General features: G+C 34.9%; 1 protein-coding gene across 4 annotated transcripts in view; it reads left to right on the top strand.

Moving 5' to 3' along the window:
- CPED1 (cadherin like and PC-esterase domain containing 1) overlaps positions 1–23091 on the top strand; it is a 250353-nt gene that overhangs the window by 110043 nt on the left and 117219 nt on the right. For all 4 annotated transcript variants that reach the window (XR_004137904.2, XM_031455263.2, XM_064487399.1 and 1 more), the window contains 9 exons: positions 5307–5449; positions 6221–6293; positions 7479–7646; positions 8874–8978; positions 10594–10763; positions 14441–14511; positions 15987–16037; positions 20172–20358; positions 21384–21552. Coding sequence is in view for 3 of the 4 variants with exons in the window: in XM_031455263.2 (XP_031311123.1) it covers positions 5307–5449; positions 6221–6293; positions 7479–7646; positions 8874–8978; positions 10594–10763; positions 14441–14511; positions 15987–16037; positions 20172–20358; positions 21384–21552 (1137 nt within the window). In the remaining variant the exon portion in view is untranslated. The remainder of the gene's footprint in view (positions 1–5306; positions 5450–6220; positions 6294–7478; positions 7647–8873; positions 8979–10593; positions 10764–14440; positions 14512–15986; positions 16038–20171; positions 20359–21383; positions 21553–23091) is intronic.

Genomic DNA, 23091 nt, shown 5'->3' with positions numbered 1-23091 from the left:
GCACCATTTAACCTTCCCACCAACAGTGCTCAAGAGTTCTGATTTCTTCACATCCTTGCCCACACTTAATATTTTATGTTTTTTTGATAGTAGCTATCCTAATGAATGTAAGGTAATATCTCATTGTGGTTTTGATTTGCATTTCCCTTATGACTAGTGACACTGAACATCTTTTCATATGCTTGTTGTTGCAAAATGATTTAAATACTAATATTCTTTATTCTGAGAAGATGAAAGTCACACGATAATATTAGGAGAAATTCTGGTAAACTTTAGTAAGGTACAATGTTATTAGACATCACTGGAAGTTCAAAATATTGAAATATTAGTATTCTGCTCTAGTTTCTCAGTTAGCCAAGAACATGACTTAAAAAAAAAAAAACCTCTAAAATTGGTTAATCCTTCATCCTTTGTTTTAACTCTTATATTAAATTTTCTTATCTCAAAAATCCTCTCGAACAGCTGTGAGGTTCTATTTTTCAAAGGTTTTATTACAAGTAACCAGAAAAATGCGTATCCTCCCTATCTCATGAGATGGAAACGAGAGATAAACATGTTGTCCTAAGGAGAAAATTTATGTTATCCAGAAGCTCCAGTAAACTACTTCTCTTATCAAAGGCTCTGTGGTTTCTGTAATGTTATTACTTAGGTTTATTTATTCAGCAGAATTTACTCAATGCCTACTCTGCATTAGATACTGGCCACCCAAAGGTAAAATAGTTCAGTGTCTGCCCTAAGAGATCTCATGGTCTAGTGGTGCAAGCAAACAGGAAGTCAGCAAGTTTTACACAGAGCAACACGTGTTGCCTCTGAGAGTAATTTGCCCAAGGTCTCATGGGAGGATAAAGGAAATTAACCAGACGAAGCCCAGAATTTAGCATGGGAGGGGCTGTGAGAGGTGGGGTGGGGACGGAGGTGGATATAAGGGTGCCTTAGAAATATTTTAAGATATCAAAAGCATAACTGAAATTTTCCTACAAATACTTTGAAGTTTCTCATCAGTTCCAGTCGTCCTTCCATTTTTAATTATTTTGATTCTTTATGTATATTTCAATACGTTGCTTGAATGGATAGATGTAAAAATTATAAATACCTTACTGGCTTATTGCTTGAATTTTATACCAGTGCAAACAAATGATGATGCTTTTACCTGCCTGGTTTTTCAGCCAAGATCCTACAAGATCATTTTCTAGATAATTTATTTGGCAGTAAATTCGTATTTCATTTTTACACTGAAGGAGGACAACTTATAGTTCACAAAATAGTTTCATGTCCTTCTAAAAGTCTTCGATCTTCCTTTATTCATTTTACATCACTGCCAAGGCACTGATTCTCTTGGGATCTTATATTCTTTTGTTTAGGTAATTCAAAAGTAACAATTAAAAGTCTTCATCTAGAGAGGAAGAAGTCTCCTCGATATTTGAGTTCACGGTTTGTTTTAACTTAGCAACAAAAGTGAAGGTGTTCTTTCAGGTATTTGTGCTTGAGTTAAGAAAGCTCCCGAGTGAAAAGTGTTCTTCAGGTTCTGATAGCTTTGAATGGAATTAACATCAAACAAGTTCAGATTTGACGTTGTCTGATGAGATCACCAAGCACAGCTCTTTCTTCCTACATGTGAGCACATCAAGATGCACAGAACTCAAGATTTTGACAAAGCAAATACAATTAGTGTGACGAATGACAGTATGACCAGACACTCAAAGAAGTCTTTCACTTAGCCTAAGTGGATTAGTTTCAAAAATATGGTATGAATGTTCTGCCCTCTCTGGGTGACTTATTAAAAGTTGATGATTAAAAAAAAAATACCTAGTAAACGTTTGCATGGTTCTACTTCCATTTCTGGCATAGGTAGTTTGCTTGCCACTGTACTAAATAAATTAAAGACAGGTCACTCATCTAGAATTTTCTTTGACTTGAAGGACTTAAATAAATTGAAATGCATGCCGTGAGGTCGAAGGAAATGCATATAGAGACAAAGACGGGTAACAACTAACACAAAAATAAAAGAAGTCTCTCCTTTTTTGAGTTGTGCTTTTGGATGCCATTTCTCTCCCCTCTCTTCACCCTTAGGTACATAAAGGCAGCTATCTTATCTTCTGGTCTCCCTGCTTTCATGATTGGTGGTTGAGGTTCATTCTTCTCTTAGCAGGCTGAGTTTTAGGGAAACTCACAGTTATTTAGGTCCTTCAGTTCTGCTCTTTGACTTCTGCTGGGAGACATACCAGTGATGGGGTCTATTCAACCATCATGGCTCTTTATCCTCTCTTTTTAATTTATTTCTATTGAAAGATATATATACATATTTTTAATATATTTTTATTGAAGTACAGTCAGTTTACAATGTTGTGTCAATTTCTGATGTACAACACAATACTTCAGTCATACTAGAACATACATGTATTCATTTCCATATTCTTTTCCACCATAAGTTACTACCAGATATTGAATATAGTTCCCTGTGCTATACAATATAAACTTGGTGTTTACCTATTTTATATATGGTAGTTAGTATCTGCAAATCTCAAACTCCCAATGTAACCCTTCCCATCCCCTTCCCCCCTGGTAACCATAAGTTTGTTTTCTAGAAAGACATATATTTTTAAAATGTCTTCTTTTGTTGGTCACAAATGTTTGGATTCACAGAGGCAGTATTTTTTTTTAATTGACGTATAGTTGATTTACAATATCGTGTTAGTTTCAGGTGTACATCAGAGTGATTCAGATATATATATATGGGTTATTTTCCATTAAAGGTTATTACAAGATATTGGATGTAGTTCCTTGTGTTATACAGTAAATCCTTGTTGCTCATCTATTTTATGCATAGTTATTTGTATATGTTAGTCCCATACTCCTAGTTTATCCACCCACTCTTTCCCCTTTTGGAAATCATAAGTTCATTTTCTTATGTCTGTGAGTCTGTTTCTGTTTTATGTGTAGATTCATTTATATTATTTTTTAGATTTCACATTTAAATGATATCATATAATGTTTGTCTTTCTCTGCCTGACTTACTTCACTTAGGAAGATGTGGTATACACACACACGCACACGTATACATACATGTACACACAATGGAGTATTATTCAGACATGAAAAAGAATGAAATATTGCCATGTGATGGACCTAGAGAATACCAGAGGCAGCTTTGATTTTCCACATCATTGATGGCATTATGTGAATCTGGGTTCAGCAACCACTTTGAAATACCCAAAAATGGCTGTGGACTTGCTTTAATTAATAAAAGGAGCTAACGTGTTTGAGTATTGGTGTGTGGTGGGTTGTGACATTCCTTATGTACATTTTCTGATTGAATCCTAGCAGTACGTCTATAAAGTAGATACTGTTACTAATCTCATAAGGTCTCACGATTTAATAGTAACAGGCATAGAACCAGAGTTGAATCTGGGACTTTTTGCCTCTTAACTCTATAGAGTTTACCATTAAGCTATGTTCCTTGTCCTCAAAAGCCCAGCACACAGTGCTTTCCACATGGTGAAGTTCTCACTAAAAGTTCAATGGAAAGGGTCTGACAGAATTGATGTACTGAAAGCCTATAGCCATTGCTTACTGTTATCAGGAATTAAGAAACACTCATTTCTATGGTAGAAGAATAAATACAACCCTAAGACATTAATTTGCTAATTATTTTTTACCATGGAGGATGTAATCTAATAATCAATCTTATACGTCCTATGTGCTACATAAACATGTCCAGCTTTCTTAAATTATTAACCTTGACCTCTGCAATATTCTGAAAGCATTAAAATGTAAAAATGCAATAGTATTCTCAATAATCCTTTCTACATAATATGGTGAATTGAGTGAAATGTGATGAGTTACTTTTATTTGGAAAAACATATTCCTCTGTTTTGACTCAAGGGTGTTAATATTTTTAGTCTTAGCCTTAATTTGTTTTCTTTTGATCATACAATTATTACATTCATTTTCCTTAGTCCTTAGAGAGGGAAAAACATCTCAGTTGCCAAATGCTGATGGTGTGTTCATAGGGTCTTAAAGTGTGCATCTCATTAGGTTTTTGTTTTTCAGCTGGAAAAAAAGTTTATGAAGTCAGTATCTGTTTCTCTTGAGGGAATTTTGCTTGTATATTTTAAAGATACACTTACCATTTCCCTCAGGTGATTTATGCCAGTATCTGTCCTTCATTATCATAGCAACAAAAGGTTTTTCCCTTTGCAGTTTTATGCAGCTCAGATAAATTTAGTCTTTCCTTCCAAAAATATTAATAGAATACCTGCTGTATGTTTTTTCAAAAAATATTTTTTGTTCTTCATTTTTCAGAGTATGTTTATCCAGAGAAAACCTGTGAATCAATAGATTTGTTTTATACTTTTGGAAAAATTTGACTTGAACTTTGATGTTCAGCATCCACAAGAAATAATTTAGAAAAAGAATAGTTTCATTGTTGTGATTGTTTTAAGATTTAAGCAAATAAAAATAGCCATTTGTGATACCAACGGGAGTGTTTCTGGGATGACATAAACCTAACATCATTCCCGCTTTTGTAATACTGCCCTGTTCTCTCTAGCCATGTGAAGCCTGAAATTAAAGTGTTAGGAGGACACTGAGATTCTCTGAGTCTTCTCTGGTTGGCTAGATCTCCCACAGCAAAGTATCATGAACAAGAAGCAATTTTGATACAGTTATTTTTGTTCTGATACGCAAGGCATTGATAAAAATAAAAAGCTCACATTTGAATTTCATACTTTACAGTGGTTTTCAAATGCATTTTCTTCCAATTTGGCATCACAATTCTCTTGTTGGTAGTTATTAACCCATTTTGAAGAAAAGGACTCAAAAATCTGAAGAAGTGAGTTGCAAGTCCAAGTTTACCTAATTAGAAGAGTTCCAAATTAAACTTGGGAGTTCTGATCACAAGCTCTGTGAGAGTCCCACTTCACTTCCTATGATTAGGTGACATGAAATGAAAAAAAAAAATGAAGTAAGCACTTCTAAAGTAATTTGAATTACAAGATGTTTCAGCACCCTGTATTCAATTGAAAGGCTTACAATATATTTTTAAATGTATATAATATATTCACATTATATGTGTATGATATATACTCACTATATAGTATACCTTAGGTATATAATACAGTCTTTCAGTATATTGTATACATATATAAAATATATATATTATGTTTATATATCTTAGATTGTCCAATTTTCCTTATTAAGGAGTTTTTTGAGTGTGGCAGGAGAGATAACCCAAAGGGATCACTTTGGAAACGATGGACAAACTGAGATTGTAGTTTTAACATATGAATCCTTTACTTTGTTCACAGCTGCAAACATTTTTTGAGACGTTCCTGAGAGCCAGTTCACCTCTTCAGGCTTTTGATCATATGAAGGAAGCCATTAGCAAACTCCTGCTGGCAGCTGAAGTGTTCAGTGAAACAGCTGCTCTGGGACCAAAGGCCTTCGATAGGTAAAAACAAAGTTTACTGTTAAAAAAAAGAAAAAAAAAACATACTTTCTAAAAATTGTTAGTGAAAATATATCTTAATTATCATAAGTAGGTGCTCCTTGGAAAATTTTATGTCAGTAGAAAGTGTGAACTTCTAAACATCTGTTTTCAAATTTATAGATCCTAGAACTTCTGAGCAGTTTCCAGACTCACCAGTATCTAAATAGTGGTGACAAGAAATAAAGCCCAGTTGTTTGAATTATTTTTTTAATTGCAGCCCCTTTCAAGCTCAGCTATTTTTAATCATATATGCTTTCCATTGACTAGGTATATTTTTGTCTATAAAATTTTATTAACAAAATACAATAACTTTTATCCCCGTGCTTCGATTTACTTGAGTATAATTTAATGCCTTTTTTTTCTAGGGAACTGTTAAATAAAGTGTGTCAAAAAAAAAAAAAAAAGGTGATCCCTCAGTGTAAGCTTTATCATGCTTTCTGTGTGCAGAAGAATGTCTGGCAGGTAGAGTGGGAGAGCTCCCCTCTGTTTAGGTTTTCATGAAATTACTTCATGGTGTAGTTTAATGTGTTATGAATACTTTAGATATATTTGTGTTTTTTTTTGTAAGAAGCAAGGAGACTCCAAATCCAAAGATAAACTGTATTCAATTTTGGGTTCTCCAAGGTACTGTTCTTTCTAATTAGTACGACCTTGAAATTTAACTGCAGTGATTATTAACAATATAATACTAAATAATAGAGTAAATACAGCAACCTTGTGTTTTTGTTTCAGATGCAGATTATGTTTTCAACTTTTAACTTTTGACATTGGTTACGGCAGTTTCAGGTCCCCTGTCGTGCTCAAGGTGAGTATGCCAAAGTCCTCGTGTGAGCTCCTCCCCTGCCCTGCCGCTTTGCCGAAGGGTGTGTGTGTTTGTATGTTGTTACTGTTTCCATTTATAGTAACCAATCAATAAATAGCAACTTGCATCAAACTTACTGCAGACATATTTACTGTGGTTCAGAGAATTAACTAGGAAGTGGAGGATCTATAATTTAAGTTACAATACCCACTGTGCCTCCCAGTTGAACAAGCATGGAATTTTCTATGGTTCAGCCACTGTTTATGAAATAAATGTGGCATAAAGTTAAGTGTGTGTTAATACAGAAGAGCAGAAATTTAGATAATAGAAAATAGTAGATTGCTTAGCTTATTCACATGGATTTATTAAAAAGGTAACTCCTTTATTCTTGACATACAGATATTTAGTTTAAAATGGTTCTATATTTTAATTTTAAAAGCTGTAGGAATTTTTGAAACATTTGTGGTTTTTTTCTAGTATAAATATATGTAAGTTGAAGTGTTTTTTGTACACTTTGATTCTTTTATTTCCTCTTGGCTCAAATAAACTCATTCAGATCATCTCCTCCAACATATTTTTAATCTAAAATAGCACTTAGTCTCAAGAAGATTTCAAAATTGATTGCATCAGTCCACAGAAAGTTATCTTGGGATATGGGATGAGAAGAAGTGAAGAGAAACAAAATAAAATTATGTGCAACCAGAATTCAACTTCATATTGCATTGGTTGGTTTTCAAACTATTAGGCAAGGAAAATGGTTACATTATATGTGGCTCTGATACTTGGTTGAATAGCTCAAAGATTTATCCATAAAATTTTGAAATTTTATAAATCTACATCTTTTAATGGTCATTTTTCAGTATTTTATACATATATCTAATAGCTTGTATTACGATTTAAAAATTTTATTGTTCAGAAATATTATATATTATTTCCATAAACACAAATTCTTCAACAACAGGTTCAATATAAGCAAATGTGATGTTATAAAACGCTAATTAATTTCCCTGTAAAGAATTGTATCTTCAAAAGAATGCTAGACTTTATGAAACTGTTGACCTCCAAAAGGACCACTAGATGTCAGTTCTGATCTATAATCCAGCAGGAAATGACATGCTTTAGAAGTGGTTCCACTGTATTAAAAGTAAGTCAGTGAAAAGTATTTGCTGTGCTTTTACTTTTTCATAGGTGCATGAGCATTTAAATTTTCACGATGATGATGATATTGATTTTGAGGACCAAAACACAGAAGAACTCCTTTTGAAAGATACTTTCAATTTTCTCCTGTCTAATGAATCTTCACTTTCCATATTTTCTGAGATATTTCAGAGACTTTATAGATCAGGTGTATTTAAGGTAAGAGCAAATTTTTATACTGAAAAATATTTTTAATTCATTTTTAGAAGGTGCCATTTTCTTTATTGTGTGGTTAAGCAACCTGATAATTCATTTGAGATTGATTTCTATCCATTATATAAACCTCTTAATCTTTTTCTGACCTAAGGGCCAATGTTATTTTTATGTCTACTAAGTGTGTGAATGACTGGTTATGATGAAATGATGGGTTGAAAATGAAGTAAAGCAGTTCCTTATTCCCAGGGAAGTTTTGTGATTATAATGAACAGTACCTACCACATGCTGTGGAATACTTTAAAAGGAATACCTGAACATTTTGGAGGCAGTTGGAACCACAGTGAGTGCTCTAGATTAATATCAAAGGACATGAGTTATAATACTAGTTTTTTTTTTTTTTAAGCATTCACATCTGGTTAACATCTTTGGTTAGATGCGGATGATTAGAGAGTAGTGCTTCAGTGTAAGATTGGTTAATTTTTACAACACATTAGTACAAGTTTTTTTGATGCATCAAAAATCTGTACAGATTACTGGGTACAGTATTGTTCTCTATATGTCTTTCTGTTTTCAAACTATAACTGGAAAATTTGGAAAATTGGAATGTGAAAGGTTGTACCAACCAACAATGCTCCAAAGAGAGATGTTTTTGAGAGATATGACCTTGTAGACTGTTGTTCCCCTATGGTTTTATTGATTTGTTCCTAGAGTTCCTGATTTTCCTTCCTTAGTGAGTGGACTGTCATTAAAGCCATTAGAACCACTTGCCCCAGAGAGGATAGTCTGCTCTCAGGGATGCACTAGAAAAAATGAATATGGGAAAATGTGAGTGTCTGTTTAGTTGAATCCTTGAAACTCTGGAATGGTAAGGTCTCGTACATGGGGTTCATGTGTAAATTTGCTGCTCTGATCTCTAGTGCTCTGAAGACTGAAGGAGACTTTTCCTCCATTTCCAAACTGTCACATTCTGTGCTTTGGGCCCCAATTCCCAAAGCCTTGCTACTACCAAAGCACTGTTAAGCTATTTCAGGTCCTTTCTGTCGAATATGAAGTTTTCTTACATTCAGACACCATTGTGACAAGTTGAAGTTATTATGTATTATTTAGAATTAATTAGCTCAGCTGTTTATTTATAGAGTTCAAAATTTGATTGGTTTGTGAATTGGGCTAAACATGATTTGACTTTGTAACTATTGCTTAAGAGTTGTTTTTTTTCTCCTCCCATTACAGGGTGAAAACTATCAAAAAGAACTAAATCAATGCCTGTCTGTAGAGGAGATTAACTCAATTATGACTTTTACAAAGGAACTTGAGAGTTTGGGACAATTCCAACTGGTAAAACAAAAGTGATGTTTGATTCCTCTTGATTACTGAGATTATAGTAGATCAACCATAAGCTACTTGATTTTAACTTCACACTAGGTGAAGCTATTTCTTTAAGAAATAGAAATCTTTAGGAATCATACCATAATGAAAGTGTTAAAAAAAAAAGAAATAGAAATCTTTGTAAGTGTCTTCTTCTTTTCAGGGATATAAATATTAAGAGCAGAATGCATATTCTTTAAGAGTTTGTAAATAATACATGACTTGCTAAAAGTAAAAGAATGTGGGATTAGTAGAGCTGGCAGGATTTGATAGTTCTTGAGGGGAAAATGTTAACAATTTTCTAAAGAAGTTTTGCTTTTTAGCTTTGGGATATTTACATGTAACCAGTTTCCTTCTGCTTATTATGCCTTTTTTGTTTGTGTAAAAGTAAATATGACTGAATAAAATTACAAGATTTTAGAAAACTAACTAAACCTTAATTTGTGGTAACTCTATAGCAACTCCAAAGAAAGAAAATGTAAATAACTCTATAATAACTTTTACTGGTTTTAGCCTAAAAATATAAGTGTGTTTATTTTATTTTCTATGTATTTTCTTGGGTTCTGTTGAGTTATTGGTCAATATCAAAGGATAATTTATTACCTATATAGGTGCGTGCTCAGCACTTGCTTTGTTTCTAGTTCTGCCACTTATATGAGCAAACTATATTGGATTTGTGTTTTTCTACCTAAGATTTGTTTATACAAAACATCTCTGTAAAATAGCATTTTAAAAAATCTACTAATAATTTTTATTATTTATCTATTTGGGCCAAATATTTTTTTTTTTTTACTTTAAAAACTCTTATGTATTCATATGCTACTCGTATGAGTAATAACCAGCTTACTAATTAGTGAATGTTTGACACTTGTTTATAAAAATTATAAAATTTAGCTCCATATTTTAGTAGGTTCAAAGTAAGTTTATTACTCCAATTATAACTTAATTGATAGGTTATTTTAACTAATTTAAATATAGTAAGTATTATATTCATGACAGTTTGGCTCAATACTATACAAAGATAATCAAAGAGACCTGGCTTCATCCTTTAGGAATTTATAATTTAAGGTATTATGAAAGTGGAGAACATCTCTTAGCACAATGTGAGGAAGAATAGAAGAATTTTGCAGGAGAAAGGGCAAGCACTAGTTTTCTTACTCTCAGAGTAGAAACAGGATAACCATGAAATTTTTTTCTTGATAAAATTAATCTCTCCCATCCTGACATTTATAAGACACTTGTAACCCAAGAGGATTTCTCCTAATTTTTCCTGCTGCCTGACTCACTCTGTTAGTCATCTTTTTCCTGGTATCTTATAGAAAGGAATATCCATTCCCATTCTATTAAAAAAGAAAGAACGTTCACTCCACTTCGATATACAAACATCAACAAAATTAGTTCTTTATAAAATGTGGCATTTACCTTGACAGCAACACAGAAAATTGAATTATGGTACTAATAATGGATTTTTAATAAATATTTTATTTTCAAAATACCTGAATAAATATAAAGCCTTTCCTAGTAATACTACATTTTATTTTCCATAACTTACTCTGATATTGTGCTTTTGAAAATTCCTTTTCAGCTCTTCCCGTCTGCTACTCCCGGGTTTCAATCTTTGATGCATGAATTTTACAATATGGCAAATCCTATGGGAAAACCTGGTTCCATCCTGACCCACTACTGGTCTCTTTTAAATGTATTTGAACAATTTCAGCTCCTGAATGAAAAGGCACCGCTACATTCGCTGGAATGGTAAGAGAGCCACAAATTTGAATTGTGCAACCCCAAAAATCTCCAAAGATTGATTTCAAAAGGCATTGCTACATTAAAGAAAGCAACAAAAAGAAGTGTGTCCAAAAATTCATGCTCTGGAAAATAAGCTTCTTTAAAACATTGAAACCATAATGATTCTAGTGGTCTTCAAACACTAACAAAAATATATCCAACAGTTTTTCAAACCAGCAGGACTCGACTCCACTAAGAAGTCATGTTTAAAATTAAAACTTTCAAGCTAGTTTCATTCTGTGATATATATCCTTGAATTACAGGAGCATCAGACTGAAAGAATTAGGTGAGATTTGTTTTATGAACCATCAGTCAGAGTGGAGCCCTAGACGGTATGAGCTTTCAGAGTTTTTGAGACATGACTTTATTCTGGGCAAAACCTATCCACATTTATAAATATGTCTGTCTGTACCACAGATTAGAATTTTTTTTTTTTTTTAAGAAAATGGAATCTCAGAGAGAAGCATTTGGCCAGGAGAAAAGGTTCCTGGCCTCCCATGTCCACTTCATTCTAATGAGAGGAAGTCATGAAGGAGTAAGAGGGACAATGGGCCAGGGGAACATATTAACATTCCCAGATGCTGGTGGAAGGCGTAGCGCCCATGGGGCTAGCAAAGTCGGCCTCCCTTTTATAGGATGGAATTAAGCGAGTATTTGACTTTTCTACTGCCAGGAAAGCAGAAGTGAACCTAGCCTCCTAGGGAGATGAAAGACGAGGGGGCGGCGCCGTGGTCTCTGACGTCACCCTCAGGAACCGCCTCCGTTCGCCGGCCTCGCGCTGCGTTTCCTTCTGCCTCCGGGACAGCGAAAACCGTTCCTTAAGAAACGTTCTTTTATAGGTCAACAATGCAAATCGTCACATCTTCGAAGAATACTTGGGATGCCCGCCAGGACCAGAACTCACTTAATTGCCACCACTTTGTGCAGTTGGCCTTAGCCCCTCAGTACCAGAAGTAATCAGATTGATACATTCTGTTTGGTTGTTTGAAAATTAGGTTGTAATTAACAGAACTCGGTGCCGCCCCTTTGTTCTTTGCACTCACTTGAATAATCCGAGACTGTCTCGTTCTTCATTCCAATGGAGGAAGAGCAGACTTGATTTACCAAGGAGTCTATTTAAGTATGGTTTTTAACTTTGGGTAAAGTCTCTTGAGATATGCAAGCTTTGGAAAGTTTATTCCCCAGGTTTCTCTCAAGGTCTATGTATGTTACAAGGTTTAACAATTGACTTCGCTTAAATTCGGAATATTGACTTTAACCCTAGTCCTAACTCTAAGGGTTCCCTTCCAACAATGAAATTTACTAAAGGTCAATGTTTAGTTAGAAAAAATCAGAACTTTTTTGAATCAGACTTGGATTCAAAAACCCCAACTTTAGAGTTTATTAATGACAGCAGGTCAGGGTTTTCTCTGAGATTTAGTTTCCATACCTGTAAAATATGGATTATACTGCCTACCAAGTATTGTTTCAGGATTACGTAAGATAATTGCATATACCAATGCGTGGTGTCTGGTGTACTATAGCGCAGATAGGTAGCAAACATTAATGAACTGTCCTTTTCCTGTTTCTGTCCCATCCAAAGGTCACTTTAGCATACATAGTGGGGGAAAATTTTTTCTTTCATTTATAAGAAAAGTCAGACAAGTTAGAAAGATTTATGTAAGTTAACACTGAGATAAGTTAAAGTTAATTCTGTATCCAGAAGCAATTAAATTGTTTCTGGAACATTTTAAGACAGAATACTCAGTTCTAATTATCTTCAGGTTGGCCAGTGAGCGTATATATGCTTAATTATCATTCATGCTGTATTATAAGTAGGGTGCATATTATACACATTTTCTAGATGAGGAAACTGAGGTGCTGAGATGTCATTGGCTCAAGCCACACAGATAATAGAAACAGAGTTTTGACTGGGACCTTGGCCTCTTGTCCCTGGTCCAGTGCTTTATACCAGTATCTCGTGCAGACAGGGAGATCCCCTGTAGTCATCCAGAACTGCCCTTATCTTTACAACGGTCTCCTCCAGTTTTTTGTACAGAAGAAGCCAATTCTACATACCTACACTGTCTGTGGGGTTTAATGACTTTATCCTTCCTTTTAAATAAAGATCATCTGCTTATGGCAGCAACAAGGTGAGGAGAAATAAAGTCAAAAAAACAATATTTAGAAAAGGTGACACTTATGTCTGTGCCCTGAGGCTCAGAATCCGAGGTCCCGACAGAATTAGTGTATTTCTAAACAGAATGAAAATGCTAAAATCAATGTTTGTGTAATTTCCGCTCATTTTCACTTTATTGGAAATAAAGTAGCAAGAGTAATTTGCTCTAATCACATGCTTTCCGTGAAAATTCACATTTTCAAAACAAATGCATTATTCACAAAATCACACGACATCACTGTGCAATGCTTTAACATACAAAGCATCTCATTCTGTTAAGAGAGTAACATTTTTAAAATTCAGTTTCTGTGAATTTGTGGGTTGTATCTTTTACAACCTTCACTTAAAGTGCTTCATACAAATTTACATTTTTTTTTTCACCTTGGCCTGGCACCCAGATCTCAAGTAAATGTATCTCACCCCACGTTTGCTTTATCTGTTTCTTCGTTCCTTGGGAGGAGGAAAGTATTTTAAAATAAGTCCTACACAGTATTATTTTTCACCCATTGATTACTTCATTGTAAATACCAAAGGGGGAAAAAGACTTTAAAAATAAAACTGCAATAAAATGATCACACCTTCCAACATTAGCAATATTTTTAATTCCTTGTCTTCTGAATTTCCTATCTGATGTTTATATTTTGAGGGAACTGAAAATGCCTTATTCATCTCTACTGCAGTGCTCAGTACAATGTCTGGGACAATAAATATTTATAAATGTAATTTAACACAGAACGTTTGATTGAATTCTCAGAGCATCCCTGTGAAGTAAGGGCAGGATTGTTATCTATGTTTTGCTGGAGTAGAAATGGAGACTTGCAATATAGCACAGTAAAGTCACATTCTGCCCAGTATTCTCTGTCATCAGGACCAGCAATTTTTCTGTCTGCAACTTAGATTATTTTGGTCCCAAATTTGAGGATTTAAAGGGCAATCTGGCTGAGCATTTAGTTATACAACAGAAAAGTGAGGCAAACGCACCAAGATATAACTCACCCGTGCCATTCATTCCTTAATCAGAGTTTAGGTGTAGAAGAAGCCTTGGCAAGACTAGGTCGTTTTCTGTATGGTACACTTAAATTTCTCAGATTATATGTATGTTCTTCTCAGTCTGTGCCTCAGAGTTTCCAAGGCTTCCTGCTTCAAGACTTTGTAATTTTAGCCAAACAACTCCAATAAGAGTGTGTGTTCCTGAATCGTTTCTGTTGGACCTAGGCTATCAGAGTCTGTTCACTTTTGGCCTGAAGAGTGACGTTTTGCCCTGGTTTTCTTCAAATGTGCTTCTGCTGATTAGAGATGATGAGATTTCCAGTCACCTCGCTTGAGGCAAGATTGCCAGCTTTGAGGAATGAATTCCAGAAAGGTTTTTCTTGGTGTCCATCAAAATAACTGTGCTCACACAGGATAAAAGATAGTGTGTTCGATGTAATTTCCATGAATTTTGTTCAGCTCACTGATCCAGAGCCGTCTGACATTGCATTTGCAGGAATTCCTTCGCAGAAGATGAGAACCTTAAAAGACCGCAAGTGCCATTTGATGCAGTTGAAAAGAAAAAAGGTAAAGGATGTAGTCCTACTTACATCTACATGAAAGTAAATTTTGCGTGGCCAAAAAAACATTAAAAATGTTTAGCTTCATTAGCAATAAAATACGAAAATTAAACTGGAAAATGCTATTTTCCCCTCAAATTTGGGAAGATTTTTTTCCTCTTAAAGATAATAGAGTTGGGGTGAATGTAGGAAAATGAGTGTTCTCATGTTGCTGGCGGGGGTATAAATTGGAACTTAAGGGGCCATTTAACATGTAAGAAAGACTTTAAAAGATATTCTTACATACCAGAAATTTCACTTCCAGTTATTCATTTTTAAGGAAATAATTAAGAATGTACACAAAAATGTGATTACATAAATTATTAATAAATGAAAACAATAAGAAACTACTATTATTGCCATGATAGCGGACTGAATTAAGCTATAGTCATCCAACAAAATACTATAAAGACATTCTAATATTATGGGAAAATATTTGGGATATGAAAGTTGTGTATGCTATATCGTTAAATGAAACCACTGGCTATAAGCAACAGGGACCTCCAGGAAAATTAACGGTGGCTTTGATTTTCTCTCTTAGGCTTATCTCTTATTTTCTAATTTTTTCCCCCTAAAGAACATCTGAGCTTTTTGTCACACGAAGAGAAAATGTCTCTAATTTTAAGATGAAAAAAATAAAAAGGAGTTAGCATGTGTCTACAGTTTTTTAAAAAAATCCAAGTTTCCTATTACAAATCAAGGCTGAGTCCAGTACAGTGGTTCTCGGTGTGTGGCCCCTAGGCCGAGAGCATCATCCTCATCTAGGGAGCTTGGGAAATTCAGATCTGCTGCATTGGAATCCTGTGGTATACATACAACCCAGTATTCTGTGTTTTAACAAGTCCTCCAGATGATTCTAAGACACGTTAAAGTTTGAGGACCACTGATTTAGTAAAATAAATCAGTACACTCAGTGAAGAACTGATTTTAAACTGTTCATCTGATTGTCTTTCTCTCTCCTATCATTTTTTTTTTGCTTCTAAATGATTGCTTGAAGCATTTTTGTGTGTTTTAATTCATTTATTTGTCCCATCAATATTTACCAAGGAATTTTTTAGATAAATTGTATCCAGAAAGTTAAATACCAGTGGAACAGACTGGATGGAATCTATGTAATTCCAATGATTTAGGAAATTATAGTCACAAGATCATAGAACTGGAGGAATTTTGATGGATCACCTTTAGGCAATGGATGACATTTAGACCATTCATTTTTCTGCCTTAATATTTTCTTATTTGAAATAATCATTTTTCTGCAATTTGAACCAAGTAACTTCATCTTACAGTAGCTTTCAGTTTAACTTGTAAGTGCCTTTTGATGTAATAAAATTTAAATAATAAAATCTGTGCTTATTAAATCATCCTGTGTTTCAGAATACTGAATAAGTATCCTTTTTATTTTGATTAATAGCTTCCATTTTAAATGTACATTTCTTTTTGTAGCTGCGGTTCCACAAATTATGAACGCAACCAAAGAAATACATTGCAGTAATGGTGAGTTCCAATGAAAGCATTTCAGAATCATAATCAACAGTTAAGCACTGCCCTGTTCTGAATAAATCATCATTTTATCATATTTGGAGATTTTTAGGCTGCTAATGTATTTTATGTACATTTTCAGAAGTTACGAGATTTCTCAGTGAATTAATATTTATCACTGTTGCATAAGAAGATTTTTAATTTTCTATTTTGAAAGTGAAATACTATGTTTGTGTGTTTGCTTGTTTAAAGTCAGGAACTTCCAAACTCATTTTGAGGGACCCCCAGTGGTGCTAATGCTTTGCCTTGGGAGTGCTCAAATGGAAGTGTTTGGCATCCGGTCTGTATATTGATTTTTAGGGCTTTTTACCACCTAACTGTGGTTCTTTTCTGCCAGATGGTTGACATAATGGATAGTACCTGAGTTGAGTTTTCTTTAGAACAGTGGAGAGTTTTTAAGCCAAGTTTCAATTACTTTTTAAAAATTCATGAATTTTTTACCAAGGTATAATCAATAAAATATATATATACACACACATATATAATAGTAATACATTTTAAGTGCCATATAGATTTTTAAATTTTTAAGTAATTTTCTTCCCACTGTCTGGTCAGTATTATTCCAGTGGTCTTGCAAATACATCATTCTAGGGACTCTCACTGACTTTTCCAAGATCACAGTGCTATGAAATGCATACGCTGGATCATGAAGCTGGGTCTTCAGATTCTTTGTCCACAGTTCATGAATTACCTTAATAATGGAAAAATAAGAGTTCTACTTAACAGGTTTGTCTTTCGACCATGTATACCTTTTTAACATATATATGTGTGTATATATATATTTATATATAATTGGTGCTAAAACATACCCAGAAAATTTAGCCTTTCACACAAAAATCTATTCTGATAAAACATTAAAGCTGAAAAAATAAAATTTATGGACTAAGGTCTAATTTATTATGAATAAAAGTCTTCCAAGTTAATAAATCTAATCTGTCTCTTCTAAAATGCAATTTAATTCATTCAATCTGTTTTAACACTGTCTTTAAAATCAGCAGAGGCTGAGAGGTGATACAATAATGTGGTTGAACAGAATCAACAAATACATCCAATTAACAAAAATAGCATTTTCTTTTGCTCATCGGGATAAAGTAACAGATACTGCCCACACCATTCCCTCTCTACAGTTACCATCTAATCTCCCACCCCAGGAAAATATGTCATACTCAGTTCTTCTGTTTTCTCATTTATAAAATGAAAAAACTGTATGAGATAATCTCATTTTTTTTCAGTTCCCAGGTAACATAGGGTAGCGGGTGTGAACATGGTAAATAAGCTTCAACTTTGTTCATATTTTTATGTTGATAAAAACTAGTCCTACCTGGGTCTTCATAATTAATCTTCCAACTTTGATGGTATGATGTAAGATTTTAAAAATAACTTGATGTTGCCTAAGAACAGGTGGGATTACCCTTCAGCGTCTAGGCTTTTTTTGTGTTTAATGTGAGTTATGATTATCCCTCAAGAGGGCAACAAAATTCTGCGGTTAAAAGAAACCCATTAAAAGCAACCAGAACTGCAGACAGCTTTCCCACATATACTTGCCAAGTACGATAAGCAGCCTGCTACCACCTTACCTCACACTGGATTCTCCACAGACATAAGGTACACTGGCCTGAGACAAGTTGGGACTGGATTGGGAAGGATGCCAAGGAAACACCAGGTGTTTGCAGGCAGCAACACTGATGATTCAGTTGAAGATGATGTCAGGACTAAATCAGCTTTCAAGCAGGGGTCTAGGATGCAGCACTGAAGCCGGAGGTGAAGATTTTCTGATGAAACCAAAACCAAGCACTGGCGAAAATCTTGCTGGAGAGAATGATTACACATTTAGTCTCATTTAGAGCTGAGTTTCAGTGTTGTAATGGGCAAGCTCCACTGAAAATTTTTCACTGTTAAGTGAAAGTTTAAACTGCAGGGAAATGGACTCTCAGTGACTATTTTATAAAGATATGCTAAGTTCAAGTACATTTGCTATGATTACTCTTTTGAAAAAAAATCTTACACTTTGTTATTCATCTAACCGTGGCTCAAGTATTTATATTCCCTTTCTGCCTAGGAAATGGTCCGCTTGAAAGCACATTCCATATATCGGGACTCCACTGGTTCAAAGTGTTAGGTTGGATTCACAGCCTCCATTTGAATCAGAGCTTATGACCAACAACAGCCTGATTTTCCTGTGCTTATCTGGGTGCCTTGAACACAGACTATGCCAGAAAAAAAAATCTTTCATGAAAAAAAGAAAGTATTATTAATAAGTGGTCAAATTCAAATGAAAAGCTATGATCCTTTTCAAGTTGAAATCTAATAACAATCTAGCCTTTATTTTTAACTTTTTTCTCTTCTATTATAAAAAATTTTAGACGCTGATAGGATCATTGAAATTATATATGCAGTCCACCTACATCTATCAGCCAGATAAAATCTTTGGTAACAAGTAGAATCAATCAAGCAGGTAGTTTACCCAATTCACAGAGTTATTCAACCGATTGACTAGTTGTTTATTTTTTCATTGTCTTTTCCCTACAATGAAATTACAATCTGTGTGTTGTATTATTATTGTTCCTAATTTGTACCTGCATAGTCTTTTCTTCCACTGGCTGAGAAGACCATAGACTATGGGTTAGAAATACACATTTGTTCATTTTCATCTTTTTAGAGCATAATGGGAGTTAAACTGAGACCTAATTCACAGAACTGGAATAAAAAATCTATCAGGTTGGTGATATTCATTGCTGTGGATTTGGTGGTGCATCTCCACTCCATGTCTGTCCAAGAAATATAAAAAGTTTAATATTGTTGAATCACAAACTCCAGAATGTGATGAGAGATGTAAAGGAGAAGCTAAGGGAGAGATTATGTAATGTCTTGCCTGCTTTATTAGGAGCATGGCCTGGATTCTCGTGGATGAGAAATCATTAAAGAACGGAAGCCAAATCATTAGATTTGAGTTTAGAAAAGTCACTGTATAGCTGTCAACAACAGAGGAAGAGACCACAGCTAGCAGGACAATCTACTTCCTTTAATTTCAGTTGTATAGCTTCCTGCGGCAAATACAATGTTAGCTTTATGGTGGCTGTGTTAAACATCACTGGCCACTTTATTTAAAGGCAACAGAAAATGCTTTCATTTTACTGGTTTCTAGAGAATTTTCTATGTTTATCTTTACTGGAATTTTGTTGACTATTGAAAAGTATTTCTGGCACAAAATACTTGTTAATAGTTCTTTACAGAACATTTGCTTTTGAGTAGTTTGTTTATTTCAAATATGAACACAATATAATTTAGTAGTGGCTAGTCCATGTGCTTATGAATATGTTTTTCCTTTTTTGCTCACCAAGATACTTTTGTAAAAATTGTGCTACCAAACAGAAACTGTTTTTTTTTTTGTTTTGTTTTGTTTTGTTTTTTTGGTGTAGTAGAATCAATGATGTGAAGTAATATTCTAGGTTCTATAATAGTATTGAGCAGGATATAGCATTTCCTTCTTCTATTTTAGGGTACTTCCTTCGGGTGAGGTGACTGAGGTATGGAAGGGGGTCTCAAGAAGCCCTGCTGATGTTTTTGTATCTGAGTGTTTGGTATAATATTAGATTTCCCATTCTTTGCTCCACCCTACTGCCTGTAAGCTACATAGCAATCCAATGGTAGTTTAACGACACTCTCCATTAAGAAAATTTCTTTATTCCCTGCTGGTACCCTCTGTCACCACCCCACAGAGTCATCTCCTCCAGTCACACAGTTGCTTGATAATATGCAGTAAATGCTATGAAAATGTTACCAATCCACTGGAGAGAGATTTTGTGACCTCCTGTGCCTTTACACTTTTAAAGCCTGAGCAAAAATGATCATTTGTATAACACCAACTAAAATCAACAACTGTTATATGAGCAAAGTCTACAAAATTTGACAAATAGAAAATCCAGCTGAAGCCATAAATAATGACCAGAGTGCAGAATGGAAAATCAGCAACGATCATAAAAGTTATTCAAAAGAATTTCTTAAAACTTTAATCATGTATTATTTTTAAACATTTATTCATTTCACAGTTGTGTTTTGTCTTTGTTTTTCTTTTCTTTTTTAAAACAGATAAAGACACACAATGTCATATCAAGGAGATCTTCACACATCCACGTTTGGAACTAAATCCTGAATTTAACCCTAAGATCAAAAATTATTACTCTGAAGTCCCATTTGATGTGGTAACACTGACAATTGGAGTGGAGACTTCTAAGTGTCAGTGCAAGGTGTACCTGCATGAACGGGCAGGACTGAGGTATGAGGATGCTGGCAGGGAAACAGACACTGGAAGCAACCTTTGAAGGTGGTTCAGAAAACCCTAGGCACCAGATCAGCTGGAGGGGTTGCCAGGGTGTGAAATCCTTCTGCTTTTCAGATGCTGTGTGGTTAAAAAGAACACAAAAGTGCTCTACTGATCTGTTCACAATCTTTGTGTCAAATCTTTGTTACAATGTTATTGTAACAATAACAAGAGAGGATGTTATGGTAGGAAATATTACAGAGGACTCGTAAAGGACAATTTTCGTTTATTGTTGTCCTCCTGGTTTTAGATCGTTGAAGAGTTAATTCTTCTGGACAGCCTCCTCCTCCTACCCCCACCCATCTGTTCAAGTGTTTCAATATTCAGGTGTTAATTACTTAATAAAAATGTTGGTGACAATTTGTGGACATGGTAACACTAACTTTCCTAGTCTTGTGGGATTTTTTTCCTACTGACTCTTTTGAGAGTCACCAACTCTTTTGTTTACCATTTTGAATAGAAAATAGAACCTCAATACACGGTTTGTCCATGGCAAGGGAACTTGTGTTCCAATGTTGTGAGCGAAGAGATACACTTGGCGCTCCTGGGAGCTAAAAGAGTATAGAAGAAAGAAAAGAGGGCTTAAGCCAGACCAACCTGGGTCCCAACCCTGACTCTACCGTATGATTTTGGGCAATTTGTTCCCAAGTTATGTGTCATGGTCTTTATATTTAAAATGGGGACCATCATAGTTTTCATACAAAATTGTTGTATTAAATGAGGTAATGTGTAAACCTGACAGATGGTTAATAAATGTTCATTCCCTTCCCTGTAATTGGCTGGGGACACGGCTTGCTCTTCAGGATAACTCTTGGCACAGCAGAGTACAATGAAACACAAATTAACACTTTTTTCCCCCACATTTTAGGCTTCTCATGAAATTTTAGACCTTACCTGCTTTTTTATGCAAATTGCAGGCATTTGACAAATATTTGACAAGTATTAATCTGTTTGGGCTATTTCTCCCTCTCTCCCCCCAGCTTTGCCAACTACCCTCTGGGCTTAGGAATGAACAAAATCTCAGTGCTTGTGGTGGATGAATCTCCAGCCCAGGGTGAGACCCTGATCACGTACAAACTCACCATCTATAGAGAAGACCGTCCAAGTCTGCCCTTGTTTGAGGACTTCGTGGCGTGCGGTTTTGTGCAGGTAAGTGAATTTTACATTTGCACTTGGGTTGAATTGGGCCAAATGAAAATTGTTAGGAAAAAAAAGTACGCTTTCAAATCCAGATTGTGGCCTCATTTCAGAAAAGAGTTCAAGCCAGGCATCTAAGATACCTTGTTGTGAGCGCTTTTCTTTTTACTGTGGTGGCTGTTCCCTGCGCTTAGAGTGTGCAGTGGATTTATTGTAGTTAATATTGAAAAATAAAAGTCTGCATACTCACACTTGGTTACAAAATTGGTTTTACATTTCCTTTTTGAATTGTGCTGTGTTTCTTGGATTTGTCCCTGGAACTACTTTGAAATTTTAAATTGGATTCAGTGGAATTTGTTTCAAAGAATGAGAGGAAAATTTATGAAACTATTTTACGGAAGGGATACCAGATGAATGAAATCAAATTTCCTTGGACAGACACATTTCTCCTTTGCTTCTCATACCTTAATCGTTTCTAAAGACCGTAGCTTCTCCTGTGAGCAACACATACCATTCTGTAGTCCCATTGATTTTGGAGGAGGGTGAACATTACCCAGAGACTTTGTCTTATTTGGTGGTTCTTTCCTCTGTTTGTTTTTTTTCCCCCCTTTTTCAGGATTCTGTGTATGACCTTCTCCATGTGCTTACATCATATACCCTGGCTACAAGTGATTCCAAGGAAGTCGTGATTGATACTCTTACCATATCTACTAATCTATTTAGACAGAATAATTGCACATATGTCATGTCTCAGTGATTCATATGTTACTGGGGCACTGAAGCAAGATGATTAATAAAAGAGAAATGGCCTCAGCGAGTAGGACGGATACCATGTTTTCTTAAATGTGGTGGCCATGTAGAATATTCTCTCCCCCTTTACCTAGGGGTCTAAGTTTTAAATAGTATTGAACTTTTGAGAATGCTCAAAAGTTTAATACTATTGTGTAAGGGTACCCACTGCTGAGATTTTTGTTTTTTAAGAAAACATACACTTGTGATTTATGAACTACCCCCAACTCAAAGGGAATTTCACATTGGTGTAAAGGTTGGTCTAAAGCCGGACAGAACCATTATTCTGAGCGCTGTTCATAGGGGTACTTAAAGAAAAAGATGGAAAGGAGTAGTGTTGCGTGGTTACGGAGCAATGAGTTAAACAAAATGAACTAGGTTTCCTTATTGTAGGAACTTACCCAAACATTTCGTATAGTCATTTAAACGTTGGGCCTTCAAAAGATGAATATGACGTGTCCAGCGTTTCCAGACTTATTTGACATTCTTTTCATGGAATAGCTGTTAGTATTCTTTGGTGGGGACACAGTTGAGGAAACACTGGGCTGGACATTGGAGACGACTTCAGAATCTGATCCTCTTAGTTACCACTTTTCAGTTTGTTTTATTAAGATTGCTCTACTTCAGTGTTTTTCCAAGCTGGAAAACAAATAATAGAGCCACGCCAAAAATGTTCCTGAGGGCGGGGACCCAATCCTAGAGGGAAGTGTGTTTTTGTCTTAAGTGTGTGTATGCGTGTGTTTGTGTAATTATTTCCAAACT

The sequence above is a fragment of the Camelus dromedarius genome, chromosome 7, assembly GCF_036321535.1.
Source record: "Camelus dromedarius isolate mCamDro1 chromosome 7, mCamDro1.pat, whole genome shotgun sequence".
In the NCBI taxonomy this organism is placed as follows: Eukaryota; Metazoa; Chordata; class Mammalia; order Artiodactyla; family Camelidae; genus Camelus; species Camelus dromedarius.
This window is presented reverse-complemented; position numbering and strand designations above follow the sequence as displayed.